Source organism: Eschrichtius robustus, chromosome 2 (genome assembly GCF_028021215.1).
Source record: "Eschrichtius robustus isolate mEscRob2 chromosome 2, mEscRob2.pri, whole genome shotgun sequence".
Lineage (NCBI taxonomy): Eukaryota > Metazoa > Chordata > Mammalia > Artiodactyla > Eschrichtiidae > Eschrichtius > Eschrichtius robustus.
Window position 1 is genome coordinate 130026194 of NC_090825.1, and position 26307 is coordinate 130052500.

The 26307-nt window shown below is 44.7% G+C and overlaps 1 protein-coding gene across 4 annotated transcripts in view; it reads left to right on the forward strand.

Annotated features, from left to right (window-relative positions):
* Positions 1-26307, forward strand: part of GRIA1 (glutamate ionotropic receptor AMPA type subunit 1) — a 300571-nt gene that overhangs the window by 256767 nt on the left and 17497 nt on the right. For all 4 annotated transcript variants that reach the window (XM_068534558.1, XM_068534557.1, XM_068534559.1 and 1 more), the window contains 2 exons: positions 255-453; positions 5715-5962. In XM_068534558.1, coding sequence (XP_068390659.1) covers positions 255-453; positions 5715-5962 — 447 coding nt within the window. The remainder of the gene's footprint in view (positions 1-254; positions 454-5714; positions 5963-26307) is intronic.

Genomic DNA, 26307 nt, shown 5'->3' on the forward strand with positions numbered 1-26307 from the left:
GTGAGTGTGAAGATGTACCTGCAGGGCAGTCTCACCCATGAAGGATGGCAACCCCACAGGTCCTTATCCACAGTAAGGAAGGAAAATGCACAGGAGACTCTGACGTTTGGATTCTCACACCCTGCTGACAGAAGAGAAGGGTGCAAGAAGGCTTGACAGCTCTGCTGATGGGCTGGGGCTGGCCCTCGGCCCCTCCCCACAGTCTTCTGTAATTGATGTCTGTGCTTCTGACACCTCTTCCCTTTGGGCTGCAGGTCCCTGTCCGGCCGCATCGTTGGCGGCGTCTGGTGGTTCTTCACCTTGATCATCATCTCCTCCTACACAGCCAACCTGGCCGCCTTCCTGACCGTGGAGAGGATGGTATCTCCCATTGAGAGTGCCGAGGACCTAGCGAAGCAGACAGAAATCGCTTACGGGACCCTAGAAGCGGGATCCACGAAGGAGTTCTTCAGGGTAGGGATATCCCTTGTCCCAGGGCACTTCCACAAAAGGGAACCACTACTGTCAGTAAAATATCCTTCTCATTAGCATGAGATTATAGGCAACTGCTTAACTGAGCGTAAGTCAGGAAAACTGAGCTTTCTACGGATGCCAGAAACCTCCATTTCTGCATTCGTGGAAACGTCAAAGCTCTTGCATTGAATTAGATCCCTTATGTATACCAGTCTGTGCCAAGTTCTCTGCGGGCTGCAAAGGATATGACATATAATTCCCTTCCTGCTCCTATAAGCACCTTCAGCCTTATTAGTAATTGATTAGGAGCAGCGAGGAACAAGGTCCCAACCTGATGCCCTTTGTGTCCCCTCCTTGGAGACTGATGAATAAGGAGATGTTATATGGGAAGTAATGACTGGAATAGGCGGTCTATTAAATAGTGCCAGGAGATACAGAAAATGTGAAGTGGGAGTGGAGGTGGTGGAGATGTCTTGTGGCTAGAGGCAAAATGAGGAAAATAACGTCGACCTCCAAGAGTCATTATGAGATGAAAAGAGATGGACATCTAAAATACAAGGAAACAAAGAACAATGAATGGGGGCTCCATTTCCCATTAGGGCTTCGGGGGGGGGTGTAGGCAATTGAGAGCCATCTTGAAGGAGGGGTAGGGAGGGATTATGGCCACAAAGGATAGACCTGTAAACATCTCTAGACATCATGAAACCAAGTTAGATCAGGGTAGGCTAATTACATTCTAGGCAAAAGGAACAACTTGAACAAATGCCCCAAAGCAAGAAAACCTGTAGTTCCCCGGACTTTGGAAATGTTCATCTGGTAGCTGAACAGATAGCACAAGGAGTTACCATATATTAATCAAATAAAAATAATAAACAATTGCTACCACTTCCTCAGCACATACTATGAACTGGGTCCTGTGCTAAGAAGCACACATTTCATGACTTATTTCATCCTCACATCAGAGGCGAGTTGGGGATTTGTTATCCCCGTTTTACAAAGGAAGCTCAGAGAGGTAAAAGTAATTGCCCAAGGTCACACAGCCAATAAGGAGGAGGAGGAGAATACAGAGCTAGCCTCTGCATTGCCTCTGGCAAGAGGGTGGGGATCCTATGCGGACCCACTGGGTTCTCACTGCAACTTCATGGAGCAAACCCCAGACTCTGAGTGAACCCACAGGGTGCTGTGCTCAGCCTCCTGATCGTGGGCTCTGCGTTCCGCATGACAGGCAGAAGAGGGACCAAAGCCCTAACCATGGCTGATGGAGGCTCCAAGACTAAAATCATTCATTTTCAACATACTGGAGCAAGAAGGTAACTTAGGGGTCACTTGGTCAGAGTCTTCATTTTAGAAAGAAACATGACTTGCTTAGGCTATCCCAACCAGTTAGTAGAAAAACCACTTGTAATCTTTGTTACGATTCTCTGACATCTTTAGCCTGCAACCAGAGTGTGAAGGAGATGCCTGATATTTGTCCATAAAGCCAGTTCTATGCCCCAGGCCCTGCTGATGCAGTTGGGGAACCACCAAATCTGTCCACTCATTATATACCCATGATCTCCACCCCGGTACATTTGCATGTTACAGCCCCCAAAGCCCCTTCCCATCCATGGTCTCCTTTATGTTTCACCTGTGACCTAAGGCAGAACAGGGGTTGTGTGTCCACGTTGTGGGCAAGAAATTGAGATGCAGGGAATTCATGATGCAAGTGTCCGGGAGGGGTACAAAATCTGAATTTCCTCATTCCGACCCAAGTATTCTTGCACTGCACCACACTGTCCTAATGGATGGTGTCATTAATAATTTTTTTTTTAAAGATCGCTCAAGTTACTAGAAGGGCCCATAGACAAATCCAGTCTAACCCTCCACTCTTGTAGTTGGGGAAAGTGAGGTCCAAAGAAGAAAATGTGCACGTCCTAGCTAATTCAGAGGCACAGCTAAGACTTAAGATTTCCACGTTCTGTTAATAACTATAGAAATAGACATATTACTATCTCTTGTCCAGAGCACTGTGCTAGGCATTTAGAACCAAGGCAGTGTATATTCGACAAGCTCTGTGCCCTAGCCAGGCTTACTTCATTAGACTAGGCAAATAGGTTGTATCAATAGTTCACTCTGATTGGTCAGGAGTGCTTGCCTGGAGTTCTATGTTAAGAGGGATTCTGAGGTCACATCGGGCTCAGTATGAAAGAATTCTTTAATTGCTATCAATGTCTGCCATGTATATAGGAAGGGAAACTGGTACCAAGCCAAACATGTATTGGGCATTTCTACCCTAAAGTCAAACCGGAAGAAAAGTCATAATTATTAGTAGTAATTGCACCACTTACAGAACACCTACTATGTGCCAGGCATTGGGGTATGCACTTTACCTCTTTAAAGTGTTCTATTCTCATATAATCTCCATGGCAACACTGTGCAGTGAGTACACATTATCGCCATTGTCAGGAGAGAAATACTGAGGCTCAGAAAGGTTATGTTACTTGCCCAGAGTCCTGCAGCCAGTAAAACATAAAGCATAAAACGAGGGAGACAGCTAGTTGCAGTGTAAAGGTACTAGGGGTGCAATCAGGAGATGAGGTTTTACTCCTCCTGGCTCTGCCACTAACAAGCTACATGACTTGGACAGGTCATTGCCACATCGTGGGCCTCGGTTTCTTCACCTTTAAAAAAAAAAAAAAGAGTGCTGCTGACCCGATGTGTCCTGTGAGCCCTTCCATCTCTGTTGACGCTGACCTTGAGAATTATCCCACCAGGACCTTGGTGGGTGGGGAGACAAGGTCACCTACCACCCCCATAAGGCAGAAGGAGGGAGTAGGGCAACAAGAATTCTACCTCTGAACAGTCTGGCTTCTCATCCCCGTGGCAGCCCAAAGCTTCTCGGCAGCCCCAACCCAGAGTCACTTAATCCTCCACCGACAGTTTAATTAAGATGTGTGAAGGGCTGTGGGAGCTGCGGATGAGAGGAGAGATCCAAGAACAAATACCCCAAGCCTGTTTCCAATCCTCCCTGCCACTCGCCTGGCCTTTGCATTCCTGGAGATGAGATTTTCCTGATAGTTCTACTCTGAGCGACTGTGAGCGCAGCCTCGGCGTTGGGGGCACTGGGGTGAGGCTGAGGGGACATATTAATTTCCTGCATACTGTTGCCCAGAGCGCTCTGCAGCTTTGCCTGTCAGCAGCCCAGTGTTCCCCCGCTGTGACCATGCTGTCAGGTCACATTGCATCTTGCAATTGCCCTGCTGCGTGTCTTGCTGGTTTTGTGCCTGGAAGATGATCCGCAAATCTGGTCACAGCTGAATTTATCTATTTCCCTGTTTCCTGTGAGAGAATATTCAATACGTTGTGGATGCTACGATTGGTCCCGGATATTTCTTTTCCTAACTTTGAAATCCTCCCTCCCTTTTCTCCTTTCTTTTTTTTTTTTTTTTCCTCACCTGGACATTGTTGCTTGAATGATAAATATTCACGTAAAGAACCAAATATTTCAAGCTAGCGAGGAACGTAAAGGTTACCATGTCCAAACTCCTTATAGAACAAATGAGGAAAGTTAGCAATAGAACCAAGACTAGCACCCAGGGTTCCTCACCCCCAGGCCAGTGTCGTTTCCAGATTGTAAACCATCTAGTGAAACAAATCATCTCGTTTATCTAATTATAGACTATCTTACAATTCACTCTACCGAACGCTTCCCTGACATTCTCAGTAACGATCTCCATTCATTTTTCCTTGAGACCTAGAGTTTTCCTGGGTCCAAATATCTTTATTGGCTCAAACAACAAGCTAACTGTATATCAATATTTTGCCAACGCTTGTTGATATCAACAAAATAAACCTGATATTGTGTGCAAAGAATAATGACATAGTGCATGTATAATGATAATTTTATACTAAAGGAATCTGTAATCTATATATCAACCACTAGATTACATAGGTGGCCTAACTCTAGTAGTAACTGTCTTTAAAAAAATAGTCCCTTACATGTGTTTAACACTTGTCCATTTACAAAGGCATTTTCAAAAGCCAGATACCAGTAGCCCTAAAATACATCTACCTGTTGGGGAAAGGATGCTTTTTAGGAAGAGCGTCATATGTGAGAGGGTGGATTTGTGGTCCTAGACCATGGGCCCTAACTAAGAACCTACTAGATAGATGCAAGGTTAGACTCCGTGCAGGACCCACAGAAGGGAAGACGTCCCCTACCCTCAGGTAGTGTTCACAAACTTGAGACCTAAGCCCAAGTATGAATGGCTCTCAATCCTAAAAGTCTAGCCTGGACATCCAGTGGGTGCCTGGACAATGTGTCCTAGAGGAACATCAATCCTCACAATACTCCTTCTAAAGTGAGGGCCACACGGACCATACAGATGAACCACCTAGGGAACTTGTGAAAAAGATTTATTCTAGGCTCCACCCAACACCTGCTGAATCAGAATCTCCAGGTTTAGAGCCAGGGGGTCTGCATATTTACAGTCTCCATACATGATTCTGGTGCCCACTAGAGTTTGAGAGCTACTGTCCTTGGAACCGAGACAGTCTCAGAATACACAGGATTTGTTCTGATCTGTGAGATGATGAGTAGGATGTGGCTGGAGGGAACCAACATATCCAGGGGAGTGAACAAAGGAGGCAAAGTCACAAAGGAAGGAAGGCCCAAAATGAGTTCAGGAGGAAATGAGGAAAGCAGCTTGGCTGGATGTAGAGGCTTTTGAAATGTAAGCAGAAGACAGTATTAAGTCCCAAGTTATTAACTTTATCAGACGACAATTTGCATTCTGAGGGCCAGTCTTGCAATACGGGATGACTGGAACTTGGCACCTACGATCTATTAGAAATTCTTTCGTGTTGTCCTTTAACGATGAAATCAGACTCCACCTATCGTCAGCTCTCTGCTTCTTCGGGGCTTTGTGAATATGACCTTACTGAACAACAGATAGGTCCTCTGATGTCTTGAAAAGTCAGACAGAGCCTCAGTTTCTTAACTCTCCCCATATTTCAGAGGACGATAACTATTCAGCAGTAATTAAAAGATTCTGAGTTCTCCTATTCATTCTGTATTTGCAAGATATTTGTACTTTGAAGCCTACTGGTACTAATTAGAGCCTCTTATTTTGCAATCACTGATAATTTGTTTCTTCCTGAGCTAATCTCGCTCATGAATGTGTGATCAAGCCACACTTGGCTCTTCATTATTGCGTGTGGGCCGACCTCCGTGCCACGCACAGCCAGCGCTTAATTCCAGCTTCGTTCCTGTCCCCTGCCAGAGGTCTAAAATCGCCGTGTTTGAGAAGATGTGGACGTACATGAAGTCAGCAGAACCATCCGTGTTCGTGCGGACCACGGAGGAGGGGATGATCCGAGTAAGGAAATCCAAAGGCAAATATGCCTACCTTCTAGAGTCCACCATGAATGAATATATTGAGCAGCGGAAACCCTGTGACACCATGAAAGTGGGAGGTAACTTGGATTCCAAAGGCTATGGCATTGCGACGCCCAAGGGGTCCGCCCTAAGGTAAGTAGCCAAGATCTGCTTCCTTGGTACTCCCTCTCCCCTCCCTACCTCAGAAAGGAAGCTGCTGTGCCTGCCACATGGCTCCAGGGCCACAGTGGGAGCTGTCAAGAGGTCTCTTCTTAGTCACCTGTGGGCCTGGGAGATTCCAGCCACCCAAGATCTTCCTTCAGCCCTGAGGTTGGAAATTGACCCGGGGGCCTCAGCTTGCTCTGATTGTCGCTGCCCATGTGTTCCCTTCCCACGCCTCGCCTTACCCCTCCAAGTGGTAAACATTGATGAACCTTGTGTTTCTGTTGTGTGATCTGTAACACACCATCCTTTACCAGACACCTCCACATCCGACTAGGCCACGAACAGGGCTCTCCAGCAACCTGGATTCTTTGACAGAAGGTGGTTTGTAATGTTTGTCTCCAAAGAAGCAAGTACATGGTCCAAATGAAAAATCAAGTCGTTTGAGTCCTGAGATTCTAGCTGTGGAAATCAAAACAGCACTAAACGAGTGGTAGCACCCATTCTTTCCTAGATGCTGATATCTTTAGCAAGAAACAGGTATTTAAGTAAAGAAGCAAAGTGGACTTTATTTTCACATAAAGAAGCTCTGGTATACATTCCAAACAGCTAAGGCAGAGTCCTGTAAAATTAAAGTCAAAACACCTATATTCAACTCTGGGATTTACTACTGACTGTCTTACAAAAGGTGAGACATATCATCTCCCAACCTTCAGTATCCTCATCTATAAACAGAGGATAACCATCTCATCCTTTCCTAGGTCCAAAGTGGTTTTAAGTTCAAATGGGATAATCTATATAGAAGGTAAACGAAAGCAATACAGTGTGAAGTCACCTGTAAGACATTGTGTCAATTACAGAGTGATTAAATCACTTTAGGGAAGGGTAGCATCCAAGGAAAGGTGAGAGTGTTTTAAAAGGTTGTAAAAAGATGGAGAGAGGCTCCTAACCCATCTTGACATGACATCCAGAGCCACCTCTGCCTCCACTTCATTCATTTATTCCAATAATGTTGATCCCTACAACATTCTAGGCACTAGCCTAGGAGCTGGAGCTACAATTTGGAATACATAGTCCCTGTCCCATGGAACTACATTCTTGCAGGGAAGAAAGGCATTAAACAGATGATTATTGTTTAATGGTTCATGACAATTATGATAGTCTATAAAAGGGGACCTAGAGGACACCTACTTCCAGCAATTTGGCAGAATAAAACTCCCACTATTAAACATCTAGATATGTTGGAGAAAGATATAACAAATAGCCTTTTAAATGCAAGTTAAGAAATCTCTAGGTCAAAAAGGGAAAAGGAAACCAAAACCATAGTAAAAAGCATAAACTAATTATTCTGGGTCTGCCCTAAGCAAGGCAAAGTTATAAATTATGTGACAACATACATGAGCAAGAATCAGAAGTATAAGTAAAAACATAAAAGTAATCAAAAATACTTTTAAAAGAAAAAGACACTATCATAAAAGACAAGACGTATTTGGAAAAGTATCAATCAGGACTTACAGAAGTGAAAAAAAAAATGTAGTCATTAATATAAAACCTCAATGTAAGAGTTAAACAGCAAATCAGACAGAGTTGAAGAGAAAATTAGTGCACTGGAAAAAAATAGGAGACGATTCCCTAGAATATCACACAGTTGATAAACTAAAAGAAGAGAGATAAAAAGATAGAAATTATACCAAAGAGGCTAAGACGTGAGAGAGAAAAAAATGCCAGGTGCATCTTCTTTAAGTTCCATATGGAGACAAGAGAGGATGAAGTAGAGGTAATATTTGAAGGGAATTTTCCAAAATTTATGGATAACATAAATACTCAGATTCAAAAATTATGAGTCCCAAGCAGGACAAACAGATGAAAATCAGCAGCTGATTCAACTGAAACTGCAGAACAATAAAGACACACAGAAGATCTCAAATACACCCAGAGATAACAAGGTCCAACTGGTGTGCAGGATAGGTGGGATGTGGCTGAGAAGACTTTTCCAAGGATGCTTTTTTTCCAAGCTGAAATATGACAGATTAACAGGAGTTAAGTAAGTATAGCGAGGGGAGAGGAAGAGAGGAACAGTCCAGGCAGAGGGAACAGAACGTGCAGAGACTCTAAGGCAAGAAATCATGGTACAGTTGATAAACTAAAAGAAGATAAGTACTCCTGGAGCACAGGTAATAATAAAGAGGAGAAAAAGTTAAGTTACAATTGGAGAATAATGAAATGCAGACAGATTTTGTAAAGGATTTTTGTCCTTATTTGAAGAGCAATGAAAATACATTGAAGAATTGTAAGCAATTGCCCAAATATCAGGAAATAACGATATCTGTAGGAGTGTAAAAATAATTATATGTGACCTAATAAAGGGAAACCAAATGGCCCGGTATTTATTAATCATGCATCTTTGTCTGGAAGAACTTAAAAAACTCTTTGTACAAGTTTAGGCAAAGTTCAAAGGGGATTCAGAGAATAGTGCTTGGCAAGAAAAGAAACTTTTCGGTACTTAGAGAACATCACCCTAGAAAGGCCCAAAGTAGAGAATGAGTTCTTACAGGTCCAGGAACACCAATGATGCTGCAGAATTACAATTTACTGAAGGCTTTATGAGTCAGGGACATCATTTGATCTAAATAGTTGGATGCAAAGTTGAAAAAAAAAAAAAAAAAGGGTACAGAAGGTGACACGATTTGCCCACTCAATACATTACTTCTACCACCCTACCCTATCCATGGGTGCCTGGAACATGGTGACAAACTCAGTAATGTGAACGTAAATATCAGGTCATCTGGGACTCAAATGACTTCCCACTACAATAAAAGCTACCACTGAGTGACTGCCTACCACATGCCACACGCTGTGCTATGTGCAGTGTCTCATATTATATCCTCTTAATTTCCCTATGAAGTACCATTATCCCCATTTTACAGATGAGGAAACGGAGGCACAAAATTAAGTTACTTGACCAGGTGGACACAGCTAATAAAGGAGCCAGATTTCAAGCCCAGGCAGTCTGACTCCAGAGCCCGTGGATGTACTCACTCTCACACTGGGCTGGGCATTATGACTGACAACACTGTTAAAGGCAGGACACCGAACTTATGCCAGGTTCCCAGCACCTATTTAACTGGGCGAACAATCACCGTCAACTCAAAAATTAAAAATGCAGACTTTTGGAGCCCAGAGCATCCACTCACCACTCTGAAGGCAAAAGGTGATAGTGAATGCTCACTTTAATGCCCTTCTTCTTTAAGGCACCACGTCTTTGAGCAGTAACACTGCCTTTATAGGTTTTGCATGCCCAAAGATTCTTTCTGGTGTAAATATTGAAAATAGTTCAACTCTATAATAAATAAACACCTAATTCTATTGCTTACATCTCTGTGAGAAGTAACAAGTCATTTATTGATTTTGAGAAAGACACAGAAAGGGAAAGAGACATGAACAGGAACATCTTCCAGATAAGATCACTGATGGTTGATGTGCAAGTCAAGAATACCTAAATGGAGCCCACATGCCCCCCAGCTCTCTCCCAGGGCTCCTTTCTCTCCATTGGCAACCTTTATGATAGCCATGGGGCTCCCTGACTCGAAAACAGAAGAGCAACGCTCATCCTAAGGGAGCCTTGGGTTTCTGACCTGGGAAAGTCCCTCTTCGCCTACTTCTCATCTCTGCAGTAAAAGGAGTCATTCTAGCAACCAGCAGTGTAGAGGTCCCATGAAACATATCCTTGCAAAACGGTTACAGAAAATATGAGTAACCACACATGCACGCCCACAGTCCAGCCCGGCTTCCTTCAGGTCTCTGCCTCACATGCCCCCAAATGATGCCGACTCCCCAAGTCATGGTCAAACACCAAAGAGTCACGGCAAGCCAAATGCCACAGACACATGTGCCTGAAGCAACAATCTTAGACTCACTGATCTGATCCCAGCAAACCATTCTGCATGACAGAGGTGGAAAATGAGGAGAAGGGTAAAGGGGTAGGACGTGATACCTCTGTTCCCCATGGAAAAGGGGCTTAAATGTGCTTAAAGAGGATATGGCAGAGGAAATCAATGTTGTCTTCAAATTATTTAGAATCGTAGAAAATACCTTTTCAAAGACTGTCTAGTCATTCACAAAGCTGCAGACTCTTTAGGAGTGTCTTACACTACAGACTTTGCAAACGTCTCTTCTGCCCTGTGAAAAGGGGGGCTTTGGCTGCCCTCACAGGCAGATGTGCTCCAGACTTAGTGCCAGTGTCCACAGCCAGAAAGGACCTCCCTGGCAGTCCCCTGCACCACTCCCCATAAAGCCAGACCTGACCACACCTGCGGGGCATTCGCTCCCTTCCAGCCTGCCTGGAAAAAGGTCCAGGTTCCTCCAAGGCAGATCACCCAGCTCTGCCCCAGAAGGTCAGAGAGCCGATATCTAAGGCCCAAATGTTCCTCTAAAACTTGCCAAGTCTACTTGGCAGAGGCCAGGCTTGTCCCTACAGAGCATTAAAAGGCTGTGGCAGTGACAGAATGGCGTGTTTGTCTCTTCTGCTCTAGAAACAAATACTCAGGAAGCGAGGTGGTTCAGTGCTTGATTTTCCATTTGGACAGGTGGTGTTTCTTTGAAACAGATGCTGTTTGTTGGCCGTCACTGCATGCTTGGGATTGGGTGAGGGGCTGAATTCTGTTTCCGAAGCCCTGAGGTTGTGGATAAAGACCTACGCAGCCAATGCCGGTCACTAGGGAAAGGTAATAGGTAAATCCACTAATTGTGATCTATTGGCCCTTCTGTTGCCAACTCAATGTATCTGCTGGTCTGAACTGAAGTCTCTTTTCTTTATTATGATAAAGACTCCCTTCAGTTAGAGACGATGTATTCAAATTTCCTAACTAAGGGAGCATGACCCCTGTTTTACCCATTCAAGAAGGAATCCACACCAGGTGGGCCTGAGTTAAAACCTCCACTAATGACTCTCCTTCACAAACCATCTATCAGGAGTTTAATGGATTTGCTAAGAGTTATACCCTAATCGGGACATTGGTCAAAGTCTGGTCTTTAACTGTGACTGTGGTTCCGCGGCGTCTTCTCTGGTCCCTGTGATCATGACGTGTTTGCGTTCTGTCACGTGTCTTATCCATGCCAGACGTGTGAGCCAAGGTGATGGGAGGAGCACAGTGCAGCCTTCTCCTACAGCTTAGCAGGTGAGGGTCTAAGACCCACTCCCTGGGCTTTCCACGCAGCTTCACAGATTCCTTTCCAAATATGTATCTTCTCCACACAAAGAACTGTGCGCTGCACTTCAGGGAACGGTGGTGAGAGAGAAGCAATCCCAGCCCCTAAATGATGCACAGTCAAGCACAGCTCATGAGCAGTATTACACAGATACCTGTTATTCTGCTCAATGCCCTAAGAGAGCCGGGAACACTCAAGAGGACAGTCCACATCTGAATGGGAGGATTTCCAAAAGTTTCGAGGCCAAGGTAACATCCAAGTTAGGCCCTGAAGAAATTGTGATAGATGAGACGTAAGGAGAGGGAACTCCAGATGGAGGGGACAGAATAACAACAAACACAGCGGTGGGAAAACATAGGGCCTGCTTTCAGGAACAACAAGAATCCACCTTAACTAGAGAATGCGTTAATAAGCAAGGGCGACTGGCTGTGGGCACAGTGCAGAGGATTTCAAAAGTCTCTGTATTTTTTATCTGATGTCAGTAGAAGTCACTGAAGGCCATTGATGGAGGGACCACGGTCAGACAGACTCCCGAAGATGATCCTGGCAGTGGTTTGCGACAAGTACCAAAGAGAGGAGGCTTACAGGCAGGGAGGTCATTTAGAAAGCCATTGTGGTCATTTTGGTAGGCGATAATGAATGTGGTTACAGATCATAATGAGATGGGGACAGATGGAAGAAGCGGCTCTATGTTTGTCATCAGTCATAGGCTTTACTTTAAGACTTGGTAGTTTGGGAAAGAACTCTGTCATGGGAGCTTTCTGGGACTTCTGTGCTCCTGCTTCAGAACTACTCAGGTACGAAGTGATTCAGGCAAGGACAGAAAATGGGCAGATGTGTCCCCACCTCAACTTCACCTCTGGGGCACCTAGAAGATTGAGAAAGGCACCTCTGGGAGGGGTACAGAATTCCTGGCACACACGCAAGAATGATAGAGGCTGCCAATTACCTTTACCTTCCTCCTACTGCACTGTATCTTGTCTATATCTATTTTATTTTTTAATTGGACATAAGCTCAAGATTGCTCATCAACAGTTTAGTTTCAATCGCATTCCTACTGAATATATCTTTCTCCCTTCACACAACCCTAGGCTGGAAAATATCTCCTAAGAACCACTCGTCTGTATTGGCATCCGGCTAAAAAAGAGGAGAGAGGTTAAGGCCATGACTTAGGAAGAAATGTCACAAGGTTTTATGGGGAGTGGTCTCACTTCCAGGGATTGAGGGTCTCCTAGCTGCCCACCTCCATACTGGGACCATGTGACATGATTGTACCTTCAAGGCCGTTGAGAAGAGTTTTCTACTTTTAGGGAATCACCCTGACCCAGAATGTAACTGGGAAACAAACAAGCAAGTGACGTCTTGGTGGTGTTGAATCTATTGCCATAAAAGAACAATATCCCAGTTTTAGTATGCATTAAAATCTGCTAGGGAAGCTGGTTTAAAATGCCCCTTTCTAGACTCTTGATTCCTGAGATGCCTCATCCTGCAGGTCCAGGTAGGGTCCAGAAATGTGCAATTTCCACAAGTCCCCTAGGTGGTTCTGTTAGAGGTGGACAGCAGTCCACTTTGGGAGGCAAGGTTAGAGGTCAGGGAAGGGAGATGTACATGTTTTCTGAAGAAGCAGTGGCTTGGAAAGAAAAGGAAGATTAATATAATGGGAGAATGGCAGGGAAACTGCATGGAAGAGTGTCAAAACCGCAATCCTTGGAGTCAAACCGCCTCAATTCAAGGTCAAGGGCCATTACTTTACCAGCAGTTTGACTTAGCTTCCTGAGTCACTATAACTTTATGAGCCTCTGTTTTCTCTTCTGTAAAATTGGAGTAATAACAATTCACTGCAGTTGCTCTGAGTTTTGATGAAATAACATAAACTGCTTGTCACAGAGGGTACTCATTAATGTTAATTCTCCACCCCATCCTCCTCCCATTAGACCTACCAGAAAGCCACTTTTGAGCCAAATAACTTATTTTTTTCTTCTTTGTGAAACCAACTGTGTTCATCAGAAATACACATGAGCCCCACCCTCAGCCCCCTACACTGGCTGCATTAGAAATAAAATGTCTCTCTGAGAACAACTTGTGATCCTCCCCCACAGAGAACACACTAAAAAAAAAAAAAAAAAAAACCTGATATTTCTTTCTCTCCCTCCCTCCCACCCTCTTCCCATAGTATGGTACTGGTGCAGGGCCCACTGCTGAGAATAAATGCAGTATGTCCCAGGGAAATGACAGTCCCTTTCAATTGGTCCTTGCCTCCTGATGGGTAGCCAGGGATGCTTGTTGTCATGGTAACCCCCTGAACTCTGTGACCCAGGTCGGGCCTGATCAGAGACAAAGGTCTCCAAGCAGAGAGGCTGGATTCGCCTGTATCCTCAGAAGAGCTGGAGAGAAAGAAAGAGAGGGAGGGAATCAGGGGATAAAAAGGGAGAGAGAAAAAAAGAAGGGAGGGACAAAGAGGCAAGCAGAAAGTGTGTGTGTGTGCGTGTGTGTATGTGTGTGTTTGAAAAGAGACTGGAGGTTTGCCAGAGGACGGCTGCATCAATACAGAAGCTTCTCGGGTCAGGACACGTGGGATGGCTCAGAGAGAGTACCAAGACAGCCTGCTAGGAGACTGACTGGCGCAGCAGCCCAGCGCACAAGCCCAGGCGGGGGATGGGGGCGTGATTTAGCCTTTTAGTGGTGATGCCAAGACCTATTGTTAACATTTCTCAAGCACTGACTCATCCCAGGCACTCCTCTGAAGTATGTGATGCGCACTACCTTATGTAATCCTAACAACGACCCTGGGAAGGTAATATTGCTTAACTGTACAATTCAGGAAACTGAGGCAGAGAGAGGTTATGGAACTTGCCCAGGGTGACCTGGTGTGGAAACTGGAGAGCTGGATTTTCAACCCAGCCCACCCGATCCCAGGTCGGGATCTTCCCAACCACGTGAGGCAAGCGTGGACGTAAGGAGGGAAACTATCAGGAAGGGATGATTATTTGGAGGAAGAAGATCATTTATCCTCCCCCCGACACCTACACGCAACTTAGTCCCACCCAATCCATATACAAATAAGAAAAGTGAGGCTCCACGAAGGGAGGTGGCCCGCTGCCTACACTGCCTGAATCCCTAGGGAATCCTTCCTCCCTTCTGCACTCTTTGCATGTGGGAGGCACACAGTGCAAGGGGCAGGGTCACATCACAGGCTGACGTCATTACCCTCTGCCTAACAGCAGAAAGGGGCACACTCATTGCTTGTTACGCTTCCCTACCTGCCCATGACAGACTGAAACAAAAACACCCCTAAAGCGTTTTATGCTTCCAGAAACTCTGCAGAGCTTTTGATGGAGTTCAACAGTGAAACGCAGACCACTTTAGACTGACTTTACCATAAGTGTACGGGCGGGGGAGGAGGGGGAGGAGTTGTGCATTCATTTCATACCTACTGTGTACCTACTGCGAGGTATGAAATGAATACATACGAAACGAATGCATTCAGCACCCTAGCAATGTCCAAGCAGTCACCCCTCTCTCGTCTTTTGATTTAGGCATTATCATTTTCCTTCACAGGTGAGGAAGCTAAGATTCAGAGAGGTGATGTTTTGCCCAGGTTCTCAAAGTGACTTGTGGGACAGGGCTTAACTACAAACCCTGATTCCCAAACCCTCCTTTCTTCCACACCTCCACCTCCACCTCCGTGCTAACAGAGGCATTCCCTGCCTCTGTCAACTTGTAAGGTGGCATCCTGAAAACATCAGGGGAAATGAGACACCAGGTCCATTTGCACTCCACAGCCAAAGCACTCGTTTCTGAAGCACTGGGCTAGGCTGGAGCTCCACGGTGCAAGATTTATTTTGGAGGATCCTGGCGGCGTCCCAAAGACAAACGCGCACTTATTCCTGCTAGGGCTCCGTTTTTACCATGCCTGGTGGAGAAGCTCGTAAACGGCAGAGCAACACATTAAGGAGAGACAGGAGGAATGTGGAGAGAGCAAGGTGACAAGGATGGATGTGGGGAGATGAACCCCACGGGAAACGAATGGCCTTGACCGCAGCGAGAACAGCAGCCCAGCGCGGGCTGTGATTTGCCTGCCCAAGCACTGCGTTCTCCCGCTGATACACAAATTGTATGTTGCTTTCTTTTAAGAGGCTGATGCTGTCAAAAATAGCACCTCTTTTCTCTCTCTCTCAACCTCCCACCCTCCCCCTGCCTCTCTCCCCTCGGCAACTTTTTTTCAGACTTGCCCAGCCTTTTGCCTTTTCTAAGAAGGCAGCTGCTGTTACGCAAAGGCAGACCAGGACAGGGAAGGTCTGGATACCTGTCCCAGCTCTGTCACTCAGGGCTTGTGGGTGTGGGAAACAATGTGCTTTGTGTGGATCAGACCCTGTTCAAACCTTGTCTCCCATATTTACAACCCGTGTGATCTTGGGAAAGTAGCAATAAGCAGTGTGGACCATCGACTGATCATTGGGGCCCTGAAGTTAGGGCTGAGTATGAATCACGGGCTGCCAGTTAGTGACAAAAGTCGCTCAGACACTTCACCTCCCGAAGCCTTGACTTTCCCAAATATAACAACTGAAGGTAGCACTAACATAAACTTCGGGGGTTGTTAAATGGGATCATATGAAGTGCTTAGCACAGTGCCTGGCACATACTAAAGTGGCTAAGAAGTGTTAACTGTCATTATTTAATCTCTCTGAGGCTTAGTTTTCTCATCTTCCAAATGGGGATCCTAAAACAGGCTCCGCAGGATTGTCTTGAGAATAAATAAAATCACTTACGAAGAGCTCATGGTGCATCTGGAGTTCTTGGATGTTAATCCCCTTTGCTAGTCAACTTCCCCCTCACCTTGCTGCTTCCCCTCGCCACTCACCATCTATTCTATTAGTTTGGGGATCCATCCAAATAAGTGGTGAGTGCCTTCTCTGGGCCAGACCTCTCTTGGCTTCTTTTCATTACAGTGGGGCAGAAATTGCAGGATACCAGGGAACAGAAATGTTCAAATGTATAGCTTTATTCCCTTTACACTCGGTACCACAAACGTTCGGCTAATAGCCACATTGCTTCCATCCATTTGTCTGGAAGTAGAAAGAAAGGGTAGGGGTAGTCCTGAGTTGAGCACTTGCACAGAAATTCTGGGCCATCTGTTTCCGGAATGTTTTATGAGTGGCCCTGTGGGCTGGGATCATGGCTGGATCATCATATCTAATCAGCCTCTCCCTACGGAGAGTAAGGGACAAAGGCCCAGGTGAATCCCTAACCAAAAGAGCCACCTCCTCCCAACTAGATGGAGGTAGTAAGCCAGCAGTTTTCAAACAAAAGAAAGTCAGGCAGGGAAATTTACATATATTATTCATCCCTCCTCAGCACAGACATCTAGCAGAAGAAGAGCATAATGACCTCTTAATCATATTCCCTATTCCCATGGGAATGAAATTTATTCCTCTGGAAGAACATTTAAAAAAAAAACAAAAAAACATAGTACTATTTTTAGTTTTTTAAGGAACCTCCATACTGTTCTCCATAGTGGCTGTATCAATTTACATTCCCACCAACAGTGCAAGAGGGTTCCCTTTTCTCCACACCCTCTCCAGCACTTACTGTTTGTAGATTTTTGATGATGTCCATTCTGACTGGTGTGAGATGATACCTCACTGTAGTTCTGATTTGCATTTCTCTAATGATTAATGATGTTGAGCATTCTCTCATGTGTTTGTTGGCAATCTGTACATCTTCTTTGGAGAAATGTCTATTTAGGTATTCTGCCCATTTTTGGATTGGGTTGTTTGTTTTTTTGATATTGAGCTGCATGAGCTGCTTGTAAATTTTGGAGATTAATGCTTTGTCAGTTGCTTCATTTGCAAATATTTTCTCCCATTCTGAGGGTTGTCTTTTCGTCTTGTTTATGGTTTCCTTTGCTGTGCAAAAGCTTTTAAGTTTCATTAGGTCCCATTTGTTTATTTTTGTTTTTATTTCCATTTCTCTAGTAGGTGGGTCTAAAAGGATCTTGCTGTGATTTGTGTCATACAGTGTTTTGCCTATGTTTTCCTCTAAGAGTTTGATAGTGTCTGGCCTTACGTTTAGGTCTCTAATACATTTTGAGTTTATTTTTGTGTATGGTGTTAGGGAGTGTTCTAATTTCACTCTTTTACATGTAGCTGTCCAGTTTTCCCAGCACCACTTATTGAAGAGGCTGTCTTTTCTCCACTGTATATTCTTGCCTCCCTACCATACGACCCAGCAATCCCACTACTGGGCATATACCCTGAGAAAACCATAATTCAAAAAGAGTCATGTACCAAAACGTTCATTGCAGCTCTATTTACAATAGCCAGGACATGGAAGCAACCTAAGTGTCCATCAACAGATGAATGGATAAAGAAGATGTGGCACATATATACAATGGAATATTACTCAACCATAAAAAGAAACGAAATTGAGTTATGTGTAGTGAGGTGGATGGACCTAGAGTCTGTCGTACAGAGTGAAGTAAGTCAGAAAGAGAAAAACAAATACTGTATGCTAACACATATATATGGAATCTAAAAAAAAAAAAAAAATGGTCATGAAGAACCCAGGGGCAAGACGGGAATAAAGACACAGACCTACTAGAGAATGGACTTGAGGATACGGGGACGGGGAAGGGTAAACTGTGACAAAGTGAGAGAGTGGCATGGACATATATACACTACCAAATGTAAAATAGATAGCTAGTGGGAAGCAGCCGCATAGCACAGGGAGATCAGCTCGGTGCTTTGTGACCACCTAGAGAGGTGGGATAGGGAGGGTGAGAGGGAGGGAGACGCAAGAGGGAAGAGATGTGGGGACATATGTATATGTATAACTGATTCACTTTGTTATAAAGCAGAAACTAACACACCATTGCAAAGCAATTATACTCCAATAAAGATGTTAAAAAAAAAAAAATCATAGTACTAGTCAAGCCAGTCTCCTTGAGTCCCATAAACACTACTTTTCCCCACTCCAGTCTCTTTCCTCTTACTGCTTTTTATTTCTCCCCACCTATAATTCAAGGTACAGTTCAGCAAAGCAAGGGCCAACTGTCCCACAGAACCTAAGAAAAAATTTAGCTTGTAGGAAACTCCTATTGATTGCATATCACATGGACTGATTTCTACCCTGCCAACTTCCATGTATACTGTGACTTTATGAGCAGGTTATCAAGTCAGTTGATGTGTTTGCTCTGCCTACTTCAGAGAACCAGGAAATACTAGTCCTGTTGCATAGACCATATATTACAAATGAAATCAACCAACTCTTAAAGGGACTTAACAGCGCCTTTCGCTGTTACCAGTGATTATCCTAGGAGCAGCGTGAAAGTATATGACCATGATCATGCAGTTGAACTCTACCAACATCCCCCGTATAGTATCATCAAAGCACTAAAGTAAGTACTTTTAAGGAAAGCAAAGAGGCATAAATCATGACATTGGCACTCCCAAGATTAGATCCCAAAATCTAACGCAGGGACTGCAGCTTACATGCTCCCGGGGGCCAGGAAAAGAAAATGAATGAAATGGACCAGGGGTAAACACGTATGTGGTTTCTTCATTTTCAATAGAGGCATAAGGAAACAAAACCACAGTTTAGGGTAAATAATAATTATAGTTAATATTTATTGAGCACTTGCTATATATGGCAAGACCCTCTAAATCCGCATACGCGTTCCCTAATTCATGTAATCCCCTCACAAAAACCCAATGACGTAGGTATTATTAAGAACCTCATTTTACAGATAATCAATCAGTGGCACAGAGACGTTAAGTAAACTATCAAAGGTCATACAGCTAGCAGATGGCAGAACCAGAATTTGAACCCAGGCAGTCCAGCTTCAGAGCCTGTGCTCTTATCCACTACGCTACGCTGTAGATGGAGAAGTGATGGTCTCTGGGGTATCCTAGGACATGGTGGGGACTTAGTGAATGAAAGAGTATATGCCTATCTAGAGCGGACGGCCTCCACTCAGTTCTGGTCTAATATTGCCATATGGGAATGTTGCCAGATCTTCTCATTTTTCAAAAGAAACTAGTAATTGTGATTTTGTGTGAACTACTGAAATTTTTGAGTGCTGTCACAGTTAAGGGAGAAGGAAAGAAAGGAGATACAACCCAGTAACAACTAACACTAATCCAAAGAAGAGAGGAAGTACCATAAAGACAGACAGATAGATGGACAGATAGATCCATTGACTGAACAATCAATAGGTAAGGCAACATGGGAAAACCATGCAGGTAGGGGTTAATACCTTGCCCTTCCCCAGGGTGGAAGTTCCAGCAAGGCCTCTAGCATGAAGCAGCAGTCCCTGAACAGGGCCTTGAACCAGTGGGGAGAATATCTACGAGCAAGATGGGGAGAAAGGTATTTCAGGTAAAAGACACAGCAAGCATACAGTACAAGAGTGAAAGAGATGGTAATTCATGCATTCTTTTTCCATTCTGCGTTATCAGTGTTTTTCCGCAGGGGAATCATTTTCTCATAGAAAATCTCTCATGGAATCCCATTATACAAGATACTTAGGCATAGAGCTGCTAAAGGAAGAGATGAGGGGCTGGAGGTGGAAGTGGAAAGGGGGAGGAGGAGGAGGAGGAGAGAGAGAGAGAGAGCTGGAGACAGGTTCAGGCCCAGGGTGGGGACATGGGAGATCAGAGCGTGCCTTTCTTCCCCGGGAGCCATTCTCTATAACGGGAGGAGATCATTCTCCTACATTATGACCTTGTGTATTTTAAAGTCCACAAGTAAATAATAGTCCTGCTGGTCTGCCCAGCATTCTCTTCACATTGACATCTGTCTTCCGCTGGCCAGTCCTTAGAACGAGCCCAGCTTTTCTTCTTTTCATTGAACCAGAGGTGGCCAAGATGAGGCCAGTGGGCTGGCTCTCATCCTGAATGGTGTTTCCACTCCCTCTGTTAATGGTGGGAAGACTTTCATTCATTCCCTCTGTTATCTTTTGGCAAGCATCTCCGAGGTGTCTGACACAGAGCCACGTGCCTGCTGCTGCCAGATGGTCCTACGTTACGAGACCAGATGTGGTGTACTGTGAGCTGCCACGAACTGGTGATACCCGCGTCTCACATTATGGGGTGGCCTGGGGATCAAACGTGACTTCGAAATGCTTTCTGTCTGTAGAACCCCTGGGTAGAGGGGCCAAACCTCAGGTCCCCATCTGGATCTCTGTGCTGCATCAGGTAATCCTAGCCACAGGACCCTAAAGAAAGTTACAGGGCCAGAAACACATACCACACATGTAAAACAAGTGTGCAGTTTCTGGAGGCTCAAGAAACATGCGGTACAACATATATCTTAGAAATTTAAAACCACTCCTTCATTCAGCAAACATTTATCAAACAGCTACTGTGTTAGCTATCATGCTGGGAGCAGGGCCCCTACCATTAAAGAGATCTCAGTCTAGCTGGAGGAGTAAATGATGGATAATGAAGTCATGAGTCCGCTGTATTTGGATGGCAAGTACAGCAGGAAAGAAAGGAAGGCTAGATCCATTCTGCCTGGGCCATTGCAGGAAGCATTGCAGAGAACAACATACATTAGCAGCTTGAAAGATGAACAGGTTCCACAGCAGCAAAGCGTGCTATGCAGAACATGTACCAACCCACAGGGGTATGGCTTTCACGGCACATCCAGTCCAGCCACTTGAACTTGTCTAGAATTAATCTCAAAGCACTTTCACATCTGTCACCTCATTTGATTCTCACAATACAGGCAGCTGGGGCAAGAGAATTATTCCCATTTTACAACTGGAAAACTGAGGTACAGTTGTTAGGGTGACCAGCTGTCCTGGTTTGCCCAGCACTGAGCAGGTTCCCAAGATGTGGGACTTTCAGTGCTAAAACCAGGAAAGCCCCAGGCCAACAGGGACTAGGTATAGTTACAGGACTTGTCGTATAACTCGATCAGAGATGAGTGAGGGACTCAAATCAGGCCTTCAGACTCTTTCCTCCAACCCCAAGTGGAGAGAGAAGAGAGTGTGCTATATGTGTTTTTGCTTTTTTTTTTTCTTTTAAACCAATTCCTTCGTGTTGTTTTGTAGAGTTAGAAACCAAAGACAAAACCTCTGTGTTCTGACTGACTCACGGCCTGACCAACATTCCTGCTCCTAAGATCACAGAACTGTCTGTCCCTTGGGTACACTCAAGAGGGGAAACTACCTGGAATGGCCAGCTGTGAAGGCAACTTTGACCCTTAAGGAGACCTGAGGATGTCTGCATTTTAATGGAGGCTCCTGATATAACCCCATTAACTCTTTATTTCCTTCCACTTGGAAGGTCATTGGTTAACCTCTCCCACTTCACCCACCACTCCAAGCTACTGGACCAGAAGAGTCCTACGGACGCTTTGCTTTTCGCCCAGTGATGGTGTTTGCCTTAGATGGTGCACACTGACGATATCACACACTGGACTATGGACAGAAGGGGTCTTAGAGACCACTGTCCAAAAGGGAGACGATTAAGAGAGTGCCGTCCAGACCCAGGTCTCCAAACACCCAGTCCTATCCTAGACTCAACCACCCGTCCCCACCTGCCCCAAGCATGGCAGGTCAAGCAAGCTTCGGTTCTTGCCAAAGCTCTGGCCTCTCACTCCCAGCAAAATGAACCTGGTTTGATCTCAACAAAGGAACAGAAACAACCGGAGAAGGTTTCTCCCCAAAACCCTCAGCAGAAGCGGTGTTCTCCTCCTCCTCCTCCGCAGGCCGTGGCCGTACGAAGGGAGAAGTGTACGGGAGAAAGGAAGTGGCTGGGCCTTCTGCACAGAGAGAGCACCCTGGGCCTTGGAAGCCCCCAGCCCCGTGGAAGAGTTAGAATGACCATACTCGTTTGTATATTAACCTTTATCCAGTGCACGGAAATTCCCACTCTTCATGGCTCCCCCTAAATGTCTTCAAATCTCACTCATCAGTAGCTACACTCCCCCTTCTAGAGGGCAGATGCAGAGCCCCTTGAAGCCTCTTCTCCTGGAAGCCCAGTGGTTCCCAGGCTAGAGAGGTCACGGACCATCAATGCCCAAAAAGGAAATGGGGGTGGCGTGGGACACTTGACAGTTTTTTTATCTCACCAAGGAAAGATACAAAAAGAAACAAAACAAAAAATTACCGTCTGTCTTCAACATCATTTAGTAAGAGAAGAAATGTGTTAACACTAAAAAAGAAGAAAGCAAATCATCAATTGCACACAAAGGATTGTCGTTTCAACGGGAAACTTCGGTTCTCTGAAAACTGATTATGCAACCCTCTCTTTCCTCATTTTCCCATTGATAAGTAAACACTTCATCACAAACTGGCGTGGCTCTTTGGACCAGCCTTCTGGGACGCACTGATTGAATCCCAACTTTGCCTCTCGTTCATGAATTCCCTCCATGTTTTTCCTGACAAGGAGTCGTCCCACCAACAACGTCTTACCTAATTGATACTTTTCAAATAACAATTCCCAGAGAGCTCTAACAGCTCCAAAGTTTACCACCCTACTGAGCAGCAATCTGTGTCCCTGTGGCTTTGTCTCCCTGATCTAATACTGCCCTCCAGCATCTCAGAGAATAAATCTAATTCCTCCTCCACTGACAACCAATCCCAAGTTTCCAAGCGAGCCCTGTTTACTTTGCAGTGACCTATCATCTCCATTATCCCTGGATCCGGGGTTACAACTTTTGATGTTGTCTGTTTCTCTTACATGAGTCATTACATTGGGTAATTAATTGATGCCTATTGACTTAGTACTGAGTGCTCAGTATAGAAGGGCTGCTGGTCTGAGGCTTCTCCCTGCTTAAACACCTTCCATATCTCCCTGGCCCACAGGTAAAACGTTGACTTCTTAGTATAGAATTCACGGACGTTCACAGCTGGGACTCAGCAGTTGTAACCACATCTCCCAGAAATTCCCCTCATCATGACCACACTCCCCAGGCCCTGTAATGCCTATCTCAGGGCTTCTGATATCCCTTTTCCCTTGGCACAGAGGACTCCCTGAAGGTTTTCTCACTTCCACCCACTATCAGAACTAACCTCTCTCTCTTTTCTGGTACTTCCATACCCCTTGTTGTGAAATCAGATTTAGCCTTCCATGGACTATTGAGTAGCTTTTCCGCCTCCCACACTAGACTGTACATTCCTTGAAAGATGAGGTTTATAACTTCATTCCTACTAAGTACCTAGCACAGTACTTAACACTTAATTGGCCCTCATAAATATTTGGGGAGCTGACCCAAAGACATCGACTCTTTACTCCAAAGGCTTTATAATCAAGTGAAAGGCTAAGGCTAATAATACACATGAAACAATGGTGGGCAGAGCAATGAATTGACTGCTAGGTGCCAGGGAATTTTAAAGGAAAGGTCAAGGAGAAATCAGGTGTTCAAGGAAAACATGAGGAGCATTGTAGGGCAACCAGATATTAAGAAAGAATTAAGGAGAACAGGAAGGTGCACACGCACAGAAGCAGGAGGAAACACACTGGTTGAAGCAGAGCCGGATGCCTAGAAGCCTAGTCTGATTAAAACTGAAGCTTCCTCGGGACTTCCCTGGCGGTCCAGTGGTTAAGATTCCGGCTTCCACCGCAGGGGGCGCAGGTTCAATCTCTGGTTGGGGAACTAAGATCCTGCGTGCCACACGGCGCAGTCCAAAAAACAAAACAAAACAAAAACAACTGAAGCTCCCTTTGGAGGAGGAGAAGCCAAGCATATCAGTGCAGGCTGAGCATCAACTCCAAGGGTTGTTTTATACAACACTGCTAAGATGCTTGAATTCAAGGTTTTGAAGGAAAGAGTGGAAGTGTGGACAACTGCTTTAGGATTGAAGGCCCGAATTCAATCTTTAGCTTTTCATAAGTTGAGGCCAGTTAAAATCATCTGAAATATCTCCCTTGGCTGTTTTTGCTTTTTCCCAACTTTAATTTCCCTGCAAGTATATGATAATATACTTCTTCACGGTGGCAAAGGTGAATACATTGAACCTTAATGAGTACAAAGTCACCCTAAAGAATGTATTTCCAGAATTCCAACTTCTCTCTCCCCGAGACTTCCAAAGATAATTCATTGATTCAAAGGCTCCCCTGGACCCATCAGCTCCTGTGGCTGAGGATCAGGGCTCAGGAAGTTGAGGGTGTCTTCCGCTCACTGGCCCTCTTGGGGAGTGAATGTCGTGCACATCACCATGTCCGTGATTACAGGCCTAGCTGCGTTCCCTGACGACCCAGGACCATCGTCGCCCTTATACTGAACATCTGTCTAAATCTGGGAATTTTCAGATGACTCTTGCTCTGCCGAATTGGGACCATACCCGATTCTGTTTCGTGTGTTTGCTTTATGTTTCTTTGTTTGTTTGTTTGTTTTTCTCGATTCCAAGCACAGGATTTGGCATAAGAAAAGTTCAGCTAGCGATCTGGTTACTCAAACAAGTAAATGTCATAACTAACGTCAATATTTGAGCCCTTTATAAATGCCTTGCTAAGATCCTTGCAGTTCTGTTTCTTTCCTTCAAATTACAGAAGAAAATAAGGACAATGTGTCTTAAATTCATTCTGAAACGTCGTCCTTCCTGTTTCTTTGACTCTTCGAGTGTCATCAGTTCCGTGAGAGGGAGGTGATGCTAGATGCTGGTTGCTCTCTTTAAACATTTTTATTCAGCCAAGTTAACATTTAACACACATCTGGGTTAGTTCTTCCACCTGCACTATATTTTTTTCCTCATCCGTGAAATCTAGATGTCTGGAAACTACTGCTAGTCTGGAGCATGGCCTCTGCTATCCAGGACCCTGGATTTTGCACATATCTCGGTTCTTATCTTATTAAGTTCCTGGCTTTTATTTGCCTGTAATATTTTTAGAAGGGACTATTTTACAATCCGATTTATACCTCTTTAACTTCTATTTTGAACACGTTGAGCATAGCCTTTTCTTGAGGATTCTATCATTATCAGTTATCAAAGGCATTGGTTTACAACATGGTGGATCTTCTGGAAAACACATACTATAGGACAGTTTGCCAGAACCAGAACCAGAACCCAAGTGATCATCATTCTAGGACCATCATTTTTGTCAGAAGGAAGGAAGGAAGGGAGGGAGGGAGGGAGGAAGGAAAAAAAGGAAAGGAAAAAAGTCAAGTTGTAGATTAGCATCTTATGAAACGGCCTATGAGGAGGTTTTCCTCATTTGCTGCCTTTGCTCTCCTGTGGCCTTAGAGAATAGAGATCCTTGGGTGTCACTGCTGTGGGCAAAATAAAAGTTTTAGAAACGACTGGGCGAGTGTGGGGCCTGAGCGAGCACTGGAGGGGGCTTGTCAGTGCATACAGTACCCCAGCTCTGGAAAGCTGGTTATGTGCATGGACTTGAGTCACACAGAGCTGGGTTAGAACCGTAGGCGAGTTATGTATTTGTCTGTGGAATGGAAAGTGCAACAGTATGACAACCAAATAGGATTCAGTGAAATAATGCATGTAAAGCACTTAATGCAATGCCTGGCCCATAATAAGCCCTCAATAAAACAACTACAATGATCACCCCATGACCCTGTGCATTTTCTTTGCACACTTTCTGGTCCTTTTCCATTATGTTCCAGATAGGTAAGTTTGCCAGACAGCTGAGTTAGAAACACGTAAGATGATACTGCATTTAATTTTTGTCCATTCATTCATTCATTTGGGGGGAAATAAAGTATTTCTTTCTCAATCTCTTATACTGCATGGAGCACTTGTACTAAATGTTGTCAGGAGAGAGGCCTAAAAACACAGGAACCATTATCTGTGTTCCAGGGATCCAACAGTCTATTTGAGGAGACCCAGCTCACAGCAAAAATGAGAATTAAGGACATGGTAACACCAATCTTTATTCTCTCTTTCACTTGTTCCCTGCACCTTCCCCTCCTACGCCCAGTTTCCTTTGTCCCTGTACCGACACCCACCTCCACTTTGAGTCTTTCTACCTATATTCCCTTAAAATGGAGAGGTGGAAGAGAGAGAGAAGGAAGGGTCACAAAACCTAAGTAGTGGCTGTACATCCCTACACTGAAAAAAGTCTTGGGGCCAGTCAAAGTACTTTGTGTATTGTCAAACCTAGAGTCCATTTGGTTTCTTTGGTTTTTTGGATTTTTGGATTGTTTTGTTTTGTTTTGTTTTGTTT